General features: G+C 47.8%; 1 protein-coding gene across 1 annotated transcript in view; it reads left to right on the forward strand.

Moving 5' to 3' along the window:
* Nucleotides 1-14161, forward strand: part of GLB1 (galactosidase beta 1) — a 76441-nt gene that overhangs the window by 42299 nt on the left and 19981 nt on the right. Inside the window, exons 11-13 of the mRNA XM_065398033.1 lie at nucleotides 8101-8175; nucleotides 11126-11215; nucleotides 13584-13697. Coding sequence (XP_065254105.1) covers nucleotides 8101-8175; nucleotides 11126-11215; nucleotides 13584-13697 — 279 coding nt within the window. The remainder of the gene's footprint in view (nucleotides 1-8100; nucleotides 8176-11125; nucleotides 11216-13583; nucleotides 13698-14161) is intronic.

The following is a 14161-nucleotide window of genomic DNA, read 5'->3' on the forward strand; positions in this document are numbered from 1 at the left end:
TGTCTCTCCCAGGTGATGTGAGCCATCTCCGCAACCTTCCACTTCCAAGGACGGTGAACCAAGGAAGAAATCCTCAGATTCCCTATGAAAGATCTCTTAAAAAGAGCACTTTGAGCCCTCAGAGTGAGCCCTGAACCAGCCAGAGGAGATCCCTGGCATGTTCAGTCTCCTTGGTACTGAAGGTGTCTAAGCACGGTACCCACAGATTGTGTGGGCCCTCTGCTACAGATGCCGCTGGTAAGCCTAAAGAATAGGGTGACCAGATGTCCCGATTTATAGGGACAGTCCCGATTTTTGGTCTTTTTCTTATATAAGCTCCTATTACCCCCTACTCCCATCCCGATTTTTCACATTTGCTGTCTGGTCACCCTACTAAAGAACCTATGGGCACAGGCACTGAAGCAGTGGTACTGCTGGTCAGGGACAGGAGCCTAGATCATACCACCTCCAGGCAGACGGCACCAGGACCAATGACTGTAAGACAACCATCATCAGACTGTTTCATGTGGCCAAGGTTTCTGGTCCCTTTGGTACCATCGACTCAACACTGGCAACCACTGTTGGTACCAGTTTCTGCTGCACTGCAGGAGTTTAGATTCTCTAAGAACCTCACGGTATCTGAGGCACCAGAGTCTCCTCTGCTTGGTACCAGGGCCCCAGCATTGGCTCCACCACTTTCCAGTGGAGATTCAGACAGTGTCCCGGAGGAGATTCTTTCTCCGGGGAGGTTCTTTGTCACTCCCACTATGCTCCCTCACCCTACCAGCTGGCCCTTCCCCATCAGACCCTCGCTCTGGACAACCCCCATGGTATGACCAATCATGGGGCTCAGCCACCCATGCCTTTCCCACCACCCCAAAGGCCCTACTGGGATCTGTGGGTGGCCTATAGGCATCATCCCTCCTGGGCGTCTAGTGTCACACACCAAGAGGCAGTGAGGCGTTCTCCCACAGCCACCGCATCTACGGCTTCAGACCCTCCTGAAGAGATCCTGGAGGAGCAGGAGGTTGGATTAGAGGGGGTTGTTAACCACATACTAACATCTCTTCCTCCCCTTCAGAAGAGACAGTTATGCTCCCTCCACTATTTATGGCAGATGATTTTAAGCTCTTCCAAGACCTTACGAAGAGGGTGGCAGATACCTTACTAATACTTCTAGAGGAGATAATAGAGACTCACCATAAGCTGCTGGGTATTTTACGTACATCCTCCTCCTTGAGGATAGCTTTTGGACCCAGCTAAGCTCATATGGCAACCACCAGCATTGGCCACACCAATAGGCAAAAGGGCCGATTTAAAAAGTACTATGTACACCTCCCTCCCCACAGATACGGAATTTTCCCCCCCCCACCCTCCCTCTAATTCCATTGTGATATAAGCAGTTAACTCCTGTGGCCACCAACATCGTTCTAGATCCACCCCTTATGATAGGGATTGGAAGTGCCTTGACTTATTTGGAAGGAAGGCCTACTCTTCTGCTACTTTGCAATTCAGAATTGCAAACTACTAGGCCTTAAGGGCAAAGCACGACTATAGGAACTATGCCAAATTCAGCATCTTTATTGATCATCTACCGGAGTCACAACGGAAACAATTCTGAGCCATTATCGATGAGGGGCAGTTAGTGGCCAAAACACCACTGCAGACAGCACTTGATGCAGTTGATACAGTGGCCGGTTCCATCTCAACGGCAGTTGTGTTGCGGTGAGCTTCGTGGTTGCATCTTTTGGGTTTCCCAAAGGAGATTCAGACATCTGTCGAAGACCTCCCCTTTGAAGGCTCTAAGTTGTTTCCTGAGAAGACCAATGCATTGCTCCACACGCTTAAGGACTCCAGAGCCACACTTTGGTCAGTGGGGATCAAGACGCCCGGACAAAAAAAAAGAATGTAGCCCTCAGTCTTCTCACAAACTACATACTCCGCAGTTCCCCCCACAACTCTATTATGAGCCACAGAGGGAAAAGGTCCACGTTTCTGAGGTGCAAACCATCAGGACCTCAATTCTCAACATTGCAATCTTCCACCTCAAAACATCAGTTTTGACACCTTGGTCGAGGCCCTGAGAGACCACTGCCTTTGACAACAGCTGCCACTTTCCAACCTCTCTCATCCTTTTGGTTATGGCCTTGCTCTGTTCAGTCCCAACTGGGAATCCATCCAACAGATGGGTTTTGGAAATTATCTCCCATGTGTATTCAATCCTCTTCAGGGACCCTTCTCATGAGAGACTGTTACGACTGGATCAACTCCTCTGCCTAGAAGCCATAGAACCTGTCCCACTGCATCTCTGAGGCAAAGGTTTTTACTCTTGATATTTCCTGATCCCCAAGAAAACTGGAGCTTGGAGACCTTTACTGGATCTCAGAGCACTGAACAAATATATCAAGGCTCAAAAAGTCAAGATGTGTCACACTAGTGGCGATTATTCCATCTTTGGAACAGGGAGATTTGTTCTCGGCCCTCAAGTACGTATTTCCCCATATTGATCCTGCCATCCCACAGACAATTCCTCCAATTTACTCTGGGTCAGGAGCAGCATCAGCACAGAGTACTCCCTTTTGGCCTCTTGTCGGCTCCCAGAGTATTCTCCAAGGTCCTCTCCATAGTGGCAGCCCACCTGCATACCCTGGGGATCATGATCTACCCATGCTTAGACAACTGTCTCCTCAGGCCTGCTCCTTTGAAGAAGCCCTACGGGCCACCCACGGAACTATGGACATATTCACAAAACTGGGCGTACAAGTCAACATCCAAAAATTGACCCTAATTCCAGTACAATGCTTGGAATTTATAGGGGGCGATCTTGACTCACTGGAAACGAGAGTGCTCCTTCCACAGCACAGATTTCCCAGCCTGTCCGCACTTATAGAGACAGTGCAAACTAGCCCTCAAACATCGGCCAGACATTGCCTCCAGCTTCTGGGGCACGTGGTGGCGGGCATGTTTGTAATATCTCCTGCCAGACTTCACATGAGGTGCCTGCAGATGCGGTTCAGCTCAGTTTACAGGCCAAAAAAAGGCAGGTTAGACAAACCTCTCTCAATGCCTTTCTGGGTCAAACGCTCCCTGGATTGGTGGAAAGACTCAACAACTGTTTGCACAGGGGTCCCACTCACACAGTCCTCCCCCGACACTACTACTCACTACGTAAGCATCCCTGATAGATTGGGTTGCACATCTCAACAACCTCATGACTTGGGGAAAATGGTCGCCCATGGAGGCAACTCTCCCATCAACCTCCTCGAACTCAGAGCAGTCAGGAACGCTTATGTTCACTTTCTTCCACTGATCAGAGGTACACACAGGAAAGTCATGATGGACAACATCGTGTGCATGTACTATATAAATTGCCAGGGAGGCACCAGATTGTCCTCCTCTGCGCAGAAGTGCTAAAGCTCTGGAACTGGTGCATTTCCCATAATGTTCTTTTGTCAGTGGCCTGTCTACCGGGAGTGCAGAACACAACAGCAGAAAGTCTTAGTCGCAAGTTCTCACATGACCAGGAGTGGGATATGAACCCAGTAGTACTTCACAGCATATTCAGTCAATAGGGGACACTGACGATATACTTGTTCGCCACTTACCGGAACAAGAAATGCCCATGCCACTGCTCCAGGGCTGGCCTTGGACACTCTCCTTCTTCCAAGGGACGAGGGCCTTCTATATGCCTTCCTCTCATTCCTTCTGCTGCTGAAGATCCTGTCACAAATAAAAAGAGAAGAAGCAAACGTCATACTGATTGCTTCCAACTGGCCAAGACTGATGTGATACCCATCGCTGTCGCAGCTGCCGGCGTGTCCACCAATCCCTCTTCAACCCTCTTCCTTACCGCCTCTTGCAGAATGAAGGATGCGCTCTCCATACCAACCTGCGGATTCTCCAGCTAAAGGCCTGGCTCCTTCATGGTTCCAATACATAGAGAGCTTCTGCTCTGAGGTACAGAAAGTGTTACTATACAGTAAGAAATTGACTGCCAGTCGTACTTACCTGAAAAAGTGGACCAGTCTCAAGTTTGGTGCAATTCCAGGCAGATTATCCTGGCATCTGTTACTCTCCCTGTGGTGTTAACCCTGACATCTTGAGTATGTAGTCTATCTCTCAGTTCGCTCAAAGTATGCCTGGCAGCCACAGTGGTTTTCCATCAACCAATAGAGGGATACTCCGTTTTCTCACGCCCAGCTACAAAGAGATACCTCCAGGGCATAGCAAACCTCTTTTCCCCAACCCAGACATCCCATCTCAACATGGGACCTGAACTTAGTTTTAAAGAGCCTGACTAGACCACCCTTTGAACCTGTGGCCACTTGTTCGCTTACACACTTGTCAATGAAGACAGCATTTCTGATCACCATCACCTCGGTGAGGAGAAATGGGGAGATAGCAGCATTGATGGCGCACCCCCCTTTTACAGTCTTTTTTCACAACAGGGCTACTCTCAGGGTGCACCCAAAGTTCATATACAAGGCGACCTCATCTTTTCATATGAACCAACCGATTCACCTCCCAACCTTTTATCCTAAGCCTCGCTGCAATAACGGAGAGGCCAGACTTCACACTCTAGATGTTAGGAGAGCTCTGGCCTTCTACCTGTACAGGATGAATGCTTTTAGGAAATCTCCTAAGCTATTCCTTTCCATTCCAAATAGGTCTAAAGGCGCAGCAATATCGTCCCAAAGACTCTCCAAATGGGTCTCGAACTGTATCAAACACTACTATGAGGTTTGCAGTGTAGTACCTCCATCTTTAATCCGCGCACACTTCACGAGGTCGGTTTCCTCCTCGGTCGCCTTCCTCAAAAATGTCCCTATCTCGGAAATCTGCAGAGCAACCACCTGGGCATCCGTGCATACCACTGCAGAACACTACATGGTTCCTGGGAACGCTGCTTCCAATGCTAACTTCAGCTACGCAGTGTTATCCTCCATAACAGACTTGATTCCAAAGCCCCAGCCTCCCAGCTGGGACACTGCTCGGGAGTCACCCACAGTGGAGCACTTCTCTGGACACTACTTGAAGAAGAAAAGGAAGTTATTCACACTGTGCAGTAACGATGGTTCTTCAAGATGTGTGTCCCTATAGGTGTTCCATAACCCACCCTCCTCCCCTCTACTTTTGGAGTTCTCAACAGAGGCTTTGTGATAGAGAAGGAACTGAGGGTGGGTCACCCGTTCAATGCTAATTAGCCTCGAGGGAGAGCATGGGGTGGGGGAGCGTATGTGTGGGCCGAACGGACATTGCTACACAAATCTCTGATCAGAAGCGCAGGGACACACACCTATAGTGGAGCACCCATAGGGGGACACATCTCGAAGAACCATCGTTACTGCACAAGATGAGTAACTTCCTCTTATGCCCACCCTATACCAACTAGGGTTGCTTGGTGTCTGGTTTTCACCTGGAACACCCGTTTGAAAAGGGACCCTGGCGGCTCCGGTCAGCACTGCTGACCGGGCCGTTTAAAAGTCCGCTCGGCAGCGCAGCAGGACTAAGGCAGTCTCCCTGCGGCTCCCGGAAGCAGCGGCATATCCCCCCTCTGGCTCCTAGGCGCAGTGGCAGGGGCTGCCTGAGGTAAGCGCTGCCCAGAGCCTGCACCCCTGATGCCGCCCCCCCCACCCCCGCATCCAAACCCCCTGCCCCAGCCCTGATCCCCCTCCTGCCCTCCGAAGCCCTCGATTCCAGCCCGGAGCACCCTCCACCCCAAATCCCTCATCCCCAGCCCTACCCCAGAGCCTGCACCCCCAGCCGCAGCCCTCGTCTCCCCCCTCGCCCCTGCCCCAGCCCGGAGCACCCTCCACCCCAAATCCCTCATCCCCAGCCCTACCCCAGAGCCTGCACCCCCAGCCGCAGCCCTCGTCTCCCCCCTCGCCCCTGCCCCTGCCCCAGCCCGGAGCACCCTCCACCCCAAATCCCTCATCCCCAGCCCTACCCCAGAGCCTGCACCCCCAGCCGCAGCCCTCGTCTCCCCCCTCGCCCCTGCCCCAGCCCGGAGCACCCTCTTACACCCCAAACCCCTCATCCCCAGCCCTACCCCAGAGCCTGCACCCCCAGCCGCAGCCCTCGTCTCCCCCCTCGCCCCTGCCCCAGCCCGGAGCACCCTCTTACACCCCAAACCCCTCATCCCCAGCCCTATCCCAGAGCCTGCACCCTCAACCGGAGTCCTCACCCGCCCCCCTCCGCCCCAGCCCAGAGCACCCTCTCGCACTCCGAACCCTTCAGCCCCAGCCTCACACCAGAGCCCGCATTCCCAGACAGAGCCCTCATCCACCCTGTACCCCAACCCCCTTCCCCAGCCTGGAGCCCCCTCCTGCACCTTGAACCCCTCATTTCTGGCCTCACCCTGGAACCTGTACTCCCAGCCCAGAGTCCGTACCCCCTCCCACACCACAACCCCCTGCCTCAGCCCAGAGCACCCTCCCATACTCTGAACCCCTTGGCTCCACCTCCCAGCCCAGAGCTGCCCTGCACCCCCAGTTGGAGCCCGCACCCCCTCAGGCATCCCAACCCACTTTAGACCTCAACCCAGAGCCCCTTCCCATACCCTGAACTCCTCATTTCTGGCCGCACCCCCTTCTGGAGCCCACACCCCCTCCTGCACTCCAACCCCCTGAGCCAGCCCGGTGAAAATGAGCGAGTGAGGGTGGGAAGAGCAAGCGACAGAGGGAGGGGAGATGGAGTGAGCAGGGGCAGGGCCTCGGAGAAGGTGCGGGGTCTCTGAGGAAGGGTGGGGCAGGGGGTGTTCGGTTTTGTGCGAGTAGAAAGTTGGCAGCCCTAATACCAACACTTTGTGCATGTGCACTTATTACTGAGTTTTTCAAATTCCATGAGCTATTTTAGTATCTCCCAACAATCTATTAGTATTGTGCATGCAGAAGTAGATGATTTGAATGAATGTTTACCTCCGCAAGTGCATAAGAGATGAAGCAGGGCTTTGAGCATGCATCTTGTGCAAGACATAACAGCCTGGTGCTGAATAGCAAATAGGTTCGCAAGATAGAATTTTTTATTTAAAAGAAAAAAAACAAACCTAGGGAACTTAAAATAAAAATAAAAAAGGTGTTAAGAGATTTAGAGATGCAAAACTAAGTACTCCAAAGTGCGGCAATGCTTCAGGCTGTGCAGGCAATCTTAATGACGCCCCTTGTGCACATGTAAGTATGCATCTCTTCTGCTGGAGTTCTGCCTCTTCAGTGCACAGACAGGATCTTGTTCAATTAACAGGGCAGGGATACAAAGTGAATAAAATGGGTTCTGCAGAGCTCTGCCTTATTTTTGAACAATGTCTGTTTGCAGTAGCCACTGGGCTTGTCTGGAGTAAATAAGATCTTGTCTGATGGCACTGAGCGTGGAGTTGGGCCCTTAGTGGACAGAACGTGTGATGTGTATTGGATGAGGCAGAGGCTTATAGAGACTGTTGGCAGGCCCAGGCTAGGTATCAGAACGTACAAAAACCTGCTCGGAAGAACAGATGGTTTCACAAACTGGGAATGGTTTACATGAGATTTGAAGAGAGCGCGGTCTCAGGCAACTGTTTGTCTATTTATCTAGGTTCTTATGAAGGCTCCCATTTCTGAGTTACTGTTAAAATCATGTGTATTACGTAACCAAATCAGGTGGATTTTAACACTTCTGTTTTAAGACCTACTGCAAATACATTCCTACAGCTCTATGAAAAATTTTGCTTTTGGCCAAATCTGTCTTTCTTTATTCCCCTTAAGTTACAAAATGTTTGGGCTGGTCTACACTGGGGGGGGGGGGGGGGGGGGATCGATCTAAGATACGCAACTTCAGCTACGCGAATAGCGTAGCTGAAGTCGAAGTATCTAAGATCGAATTACCTGGGGTCCACACGGCGTGGGATCGACGGCTGCGGCTCCCCCGTCGACTGCGCTACCGCCGCTCGCTCTGGTGGAGTTCCGGAGTCGACGGTGAGCGCGTTCGGGGATCGATATATCGTGTCTTAACGAGACGCGATATATCGATCCCGGATAAATCGATTGCTACCCGCCGATACGGTGGGTAGTGAAGACGTACCCTTAGATGAGAATTTGGTTAAAATGTGTTTCATATTAAAGTTTCATTTGGTCTCTCTTACTTTCCTAGTATAATCACTTACCTGAGGGCCCTATCCCTCCAACAACACCCAAATATGCATATGGCCGAGTGACAATGGAGAAGGTAAATGTTCATTTGTTACCCTGTACGTCTGTCTGTGCGTGTATACTTGTTTCTTTGTAAGGAATGTTTTTATAAAGTTGGAATGTCCATCTACGGGCACTATATAAAGGAGCAGAGAGGAGAGAATAGAAACTCAGAGATAAAAGGCTTCTTAACCCTCTTGAGGAGAGACAGATATAGGCATGGGACTAGGTGACAGGAGTTCTGACTTCTGTTCCTGGCTCAGCCATTTTCTTGCTGTCTGACTTTGAGTAAATCAGTTAATCTCTACCTCAGTTTCCCCTTCTGTAAAATGGGAGGATGATAATTTTGTTAACCTCTTTGAGATCTGCAGATGAAAAGCACTATGGAAGTGCTAAGCCATAGGACTAACACTGCTTTGCCAAAATTAGCTGTGTAAAATGGGGTTTATTCAGTTTGACAAGCATTTTGACTCTGGTCTCAAAATTACCTCCACCAATTACTAACATTTACCTTACCCTATTACACCAAAAGGAAATATGTCAGTGTACATGACTTGTAAATAAAATGCAATGTTTATAACATACACTGTGCTATGTCTCACTAAAATGAGTGATATTTGTATAGCTCTAGTTATCCAGCCTTTGGATAACTCAAAGTTTGGGTAAGCCCTTGGGGTTTATTTCACAGCCTGCTGAAGAGAAAAGTTTAATGAGGCTGCTTTAGCTGCTGGTGGATTGAAAGGAAAGAGGAGGACGGGAAGAGAGGAGGTGCTGTGTTTTGCAAATAAATACTCTATATGCCATAAAGGACATTTTTGTTTGTTTGGGGGAGTTGGTAAGTTGGATGTAGTATAATTCATAAGTTTTGGATGGTGTTCTGTAATTCTTTGGTTTTGGGCAGACAGCATTTTTGATTGATAAGCCTGACCCATTTTGCTATGGCATATGAAGTGTTGCAACATTCAGTACTGATAACAGATAATGCAGCACAGCCTGTCTTAAGTCATCCATCTCAAGTGGTCTGCAGAAGTGAAATTTCTCACAGAAATGACTATCCAGTCAAGGTGAAGCAGAACTGCCCCCTCTGTCTAAGCATACTTTTGGGTGGTCCGAGAGGCTGCCTTATAAGGTTTCTCTGAGCAAGTATATATTCGATAGTGAGTAAAATTACACATAGCTATGTGTACATCCTGGGCGGGCTGGAGCAGCCCGAGCCCCAGCCTCGCTGGCCGGAGCAGCCCCATGGCCTGCTGGCTGGCCAATGCCAGCCCGTCCGGTGGGAGCAGCGGCCGCACCGGTGGACCAGCGACCCCAGGCCACGCTGACCCCAGCAGCGGCCCCGGGCCGCACCCGCTGATCGCAGGAGCAGTCCCAGCCCTGTGCTCTGTTAAACAATATAATTTTAATCGTTTAACCGGTTAACTTTTTAAACGATATTTACATCCCTAACATCCACAGCTTCTGGTGACATAAATGGGAGGTGCAGATCCATGGCATCTCTGAGAATCAGGCCACAGGATTTTTAATTGGCCAGTTACTCCACATGCTGTATCCATATACTGTATATTAGCCCAGATTGCCTGAGGGATCATCTCTCTGCTTGATTATGATCTCCAACAACAGCTACTTGCCACTGGAACGATGAACTGTCAACCTCAAGAATCAAACTCGTGTGCAGAAGACCTAGCTTTCTAGGTGACATACATTAATCTGGATTTCTTGCACAAAGAGGTTGGCATGGACCATGAACCTCAGCATGGTCAAAGCAAAATACAAAACCCACTACTTTGACCTGGCCGTACCACAATAAGCCATGTTCCTCCCACTTCTCTCCTCCTCCAAAAGAGTCCACTCCCTGCTTGCTGGAGGGAAGAGAAATAACCTTCCTTTGTGTACACTGGATAATTTTGGGAAGCACTCCATTACCATGGTCATGTGCATGCCATAGAACTGGTAAATTTTAAAAGATTATTGCATGAATAGCCTACTTATATCCAGACTACTGTCTTTGAGTAGTCACTCTATTTTTATGTACAAAATCAATGATTGCATGTGAATAGATGATTCATGTTATCCTATAAGCACGTGTAGAAACGATTGCATACATAATGTTGATGTTTGTTTTTAATGTTGCAGCACTTCTCATTTTTGAATGTGCCTGTGCAAAAGCTTGCTCTTTTGTTATTTTGAAACACCCAGCATTTCATTGTTTTCTTTTTACTGTGAATGTGTATAAAATATATATCAAATTCTACAGCATTTTAAGTGCCACTTTTTGTAGTGGCTTTTCTGCAACATTACTTGAAAGCAAATACTGACTTCAGAAAATATTTGGAATCACCAATGTACAATTTACGCTGGGCCCGTGGAGACACTTATGTAAAATAGACTAAAATTCTGATGCTCTTATTTAAAAAAACCCCAAACACTTGAACCTTTGAGCCCATAGAGGGTATTATGCATATTGTGTGCATCCTGACTAATACATAGTATCCACAGCAAATGTTGAGAGAGAAACATAGTCTGAAAGAGAGCTTTTATCATCTCAAAAAGAGATCAGAGGGCATCATAGGTATGTTAACCTGCAGTATATTTGTGCCTGTTGGACCGATTCAGAAAGGGACTTAAGCACATGTTTAACTTTAAGCTTGTGCATTGTCTTACTAAAGTCAGTGGACTGATTACATGCTTAAATTTCAACTTGTGCCTAAACATCTTGCTGGATTGGGGCCTTACTGCTTCAAAAATAAATGTGGGTTCAGTTATTTTAAAAGTCCTCTTAGATGATATTTGACAGAGCCAAATTCTGCTCCGAGCTACTCAGATAATAAATTTGGAGTAATTCATTGGAAGTCAGTAGTTACATCAGATTTACACCAGAGTAACTGAGAGCAGAATTTGGACCATATTGTTGTCTTGTCTTATTTAGCTACTAATTAAACATTGAATTTTATGACCAGTCTAAATCTGCTTTGTCTGCATTGCAGCTAGGCACAGTAGCAGAGCTTCTTGATGACCTGTCACCCTCTGGGCCAATAAGAAGCACTTACCCCTTAACCTTTGTTCAGCTGCAGCAGGTAAGACTTTCTCATGTAACTACTAAGTGATCATTTTCCAAATCTTACATGAAATTCAGCCTTGATATCACTGCATTGGGGTGAAAGGTCTTAAACCATGTCTGAACTCGGTCCTTTAAATCTTGCAGTGTTGTACTTACAGTAGTTGTTCCCAGGTTCCTTGGGTTGGAGTCCCCTCCCCATTTGTGACGCCATCCGTTCCTGCGGCCACCATATTTTTGGCATCACTGCTGAATCTCACCCGGGGTTTTTTGGCTCATTTTCTCTCTCCCTTTTTATGTATTTTTGTTATCTCTGCTTTCCATTTTTTATTCATCCTCACTATCTTCCTCCATTTCTCTTGCTCTTTCTCCCCCTTTATAGTCTCTCTGTGAAGCACTAGGTTTCAAAGATCCCTTCCACCTTGTTCCTCCTTGTTTTCCAGATTTTCCCCACTCTTTCTCCTTGGTCTGTCTGTTCTTTCTTTCTCTCTGGTATATAGTTGGTGATTTGTCAAAACATCTGCCAGGGACAATTCTCTTGATAAACAGGGCAGGGGATCTGTGGGGATGGGGGTGGGGGGTCACAAGGTTGATGTTTTGTGGGGATCTTGTTTATTTTTACTTCCTTTCCTCTTCAGAATGTAGGTAGAAGAAGGTAGAGAGTAGTCACCCAGAACTCATCAGAGTGCACACATCCCATCCACCAAAGGGCCTCTACACCACTGGCTGATTTAGAAAAATACCCCTTGAAAAAGCATCTTGCTCCCATCTTCCTCTTCTTGCCGTGGCTTCCTCCTCCTCCTCCTCCTCCTCCTCCTCTCCCCACATCTTTTGCCCCTTCTCCCGACTTCTTTTCTGTTCCCCTCCTGGCTGCTCAGTGGCCCCACCTTTCCACTGCATGCATCTGGCTCCCAGATCACCCCCTCTGCTGAGCTAAGTACAGATTAGGAGCCAGTTGCCTGCAGCTGAAAGAAGCAACCACTAGGAAACGTGTGGTGGGCGGGACTGCTGAGCAGCTACCTGCCCCATAGTCCCAGGACACTGGATGGGATGGGTTCAAAACCCAATTCTGAACGTTAGCTGGGCTGGGTTCAAAACCCAGATCTGCCCTGGCCAAACCAGAACTACCGGCCGGTAAGCTGGATGGCTTTCCTTCTCTGCCTCTACTTGCACATACCAGAAGGATCCAGCTGGGGGAGAGAGGCTCAGGAGCTGTCCTGCTACTTGTGTGCTTCTGTGGGAGCAGAGAGCAGGCACTCTAGTCAGCTGCTGAAAGATCCTATGAAAAGAAACTAGGCAGGCGGTTTAAAAGGAGCCCCTGACCACTCAGTCCCCTGGTTTCAGCATCCCTGCTCATCGGGTCATGTTTCAAGCAGCTCACCCTCTATGCATTGCTCCTCTTCTCCACACTCTGCTGGTCTTTGCAGCTGTTACACCCTGTCACCTGCCTTGGTCTCATGGGGACCTCAGAGATGTCAGGAGAAGGGGCGGCCCATAATGGTCACAGCCTCCCTCTGTTTTGTTTTTTCCTACCATCTGTGCTGCTGGTTGAATGCATTCGTGGTCACATGTGACTGGCTGGAAGTAGGGTGACCAGATAGCAAGTGTGAAAAATCGGTTCGGGGGTGATGGGTAATAGGCACCTATATAAGAAAAAGCCCCAAATGTCGGGACTCTCCCTATAAAATCAGGACATCTGGTCACCCTAGCTGGAACTGCCGTGCTCCCACCTCTTCTTGCCCCAGAGGCTGGGAACCAAGTTAAAATCCAATTCATGTCAGACTGTGGTGTTATGTTAATGTTACTGGGGAAAAACAGAATGGTTTCAATGTGTTTGTTTCATTTGTTACAGGAACAAATCCAGCAGCTCTGATCTTATTGTCTCCTGATGGCAATATTTCACATGAAAATATTCCTAATTGTTCCAGTAACATAGCAGCTGGTTCTCCTATACAGGCAGTACTGGCATCAGTTTTTGGTTGTAGGGTGCAGTCTTTTAGCTTGTTACCTAAGCTTCAGTTGCTACGTTTTTTCCGATTGTCAGTAGTTCACTGAAAATGGATAAAAATCAGTGGATTCAGTTCATGACCCTTTAATCTTATTGAGGTGCAGAGGAGGAGAAATCTTAACTGAGACCTTTATCTTTAAGGTTATGTAAATATGTGTAGGAAACTTTATGAAATTTACATTGAGTATTAAAGATGGAAATCACTTGACAAGATTTTAACCAGGATATCTGAAATCATTTGTGATTATCACTCCAGACAGGGTATGAAAGTTGAAATTACTCTTCTAATGTGTAGGCAGAAATTCTGGTTACTGGTTTCCATTGTGTGGCCTCAAGTGTAGCCTCAGAATAACTTGGTTCTCTAATTGTTTTCTTCTAGTATTTTGGGTTTGTGCTGTACAGGACTACCCTGCCAAAAAATTGTAGTGAGCCAACACCACTCTTTTCGCCTTTAAACGGAGTCCACGACCGTGCCTATGTCTCTGTAGATGGGGTAAATATTGACCTTACAACTACTGATATCCATGTCTGTCACTTGCCTTCTTTGGGTAGCTATGATTAATAATTGTATTGTGTACTTTGTGGCTTTTTTCCCCCATGTACACAGATACAGTTTAGTTTATTTAATTTAATATGAAATGTAAAGAGAAAGAAAGGGATCATACAGCTGGTACATTCTACACTTGACTAAAGCTTTTGAAATATTCTAATCTGTACACACCATTTCTATGGTCAGCTTGAAAGTCTTACCATTAGTATCAAGACAATTGAAAATTGGTCTAGGGTCTTCATACGAGTAGAAAAAAAATCTATAAGCTGGGCTCGCTTACTACTGGTTTGATACAAATCAGAAGTTGACTATATTTGATCAGCTCCTGCAGATTGTTTCAATTGATTATTGCAGGAAACTTGAGTCTACATCTTTTCTTGTGACATTGGGTTATTGACCACAAATTT

Source organism: Emys orbicularis, chromosome 2 (genome assembly GCF_028017835.1).
Source record: "Emys orbicularis isolate rEmyOrb1 chromosome 2, rEmyOrb1.hap1, whole genome shotgun sequence".
NCBI lineage: Eukaryota > Metazoa > Chordata > Testudines > Emydidae > Emys > Emys orbicularis.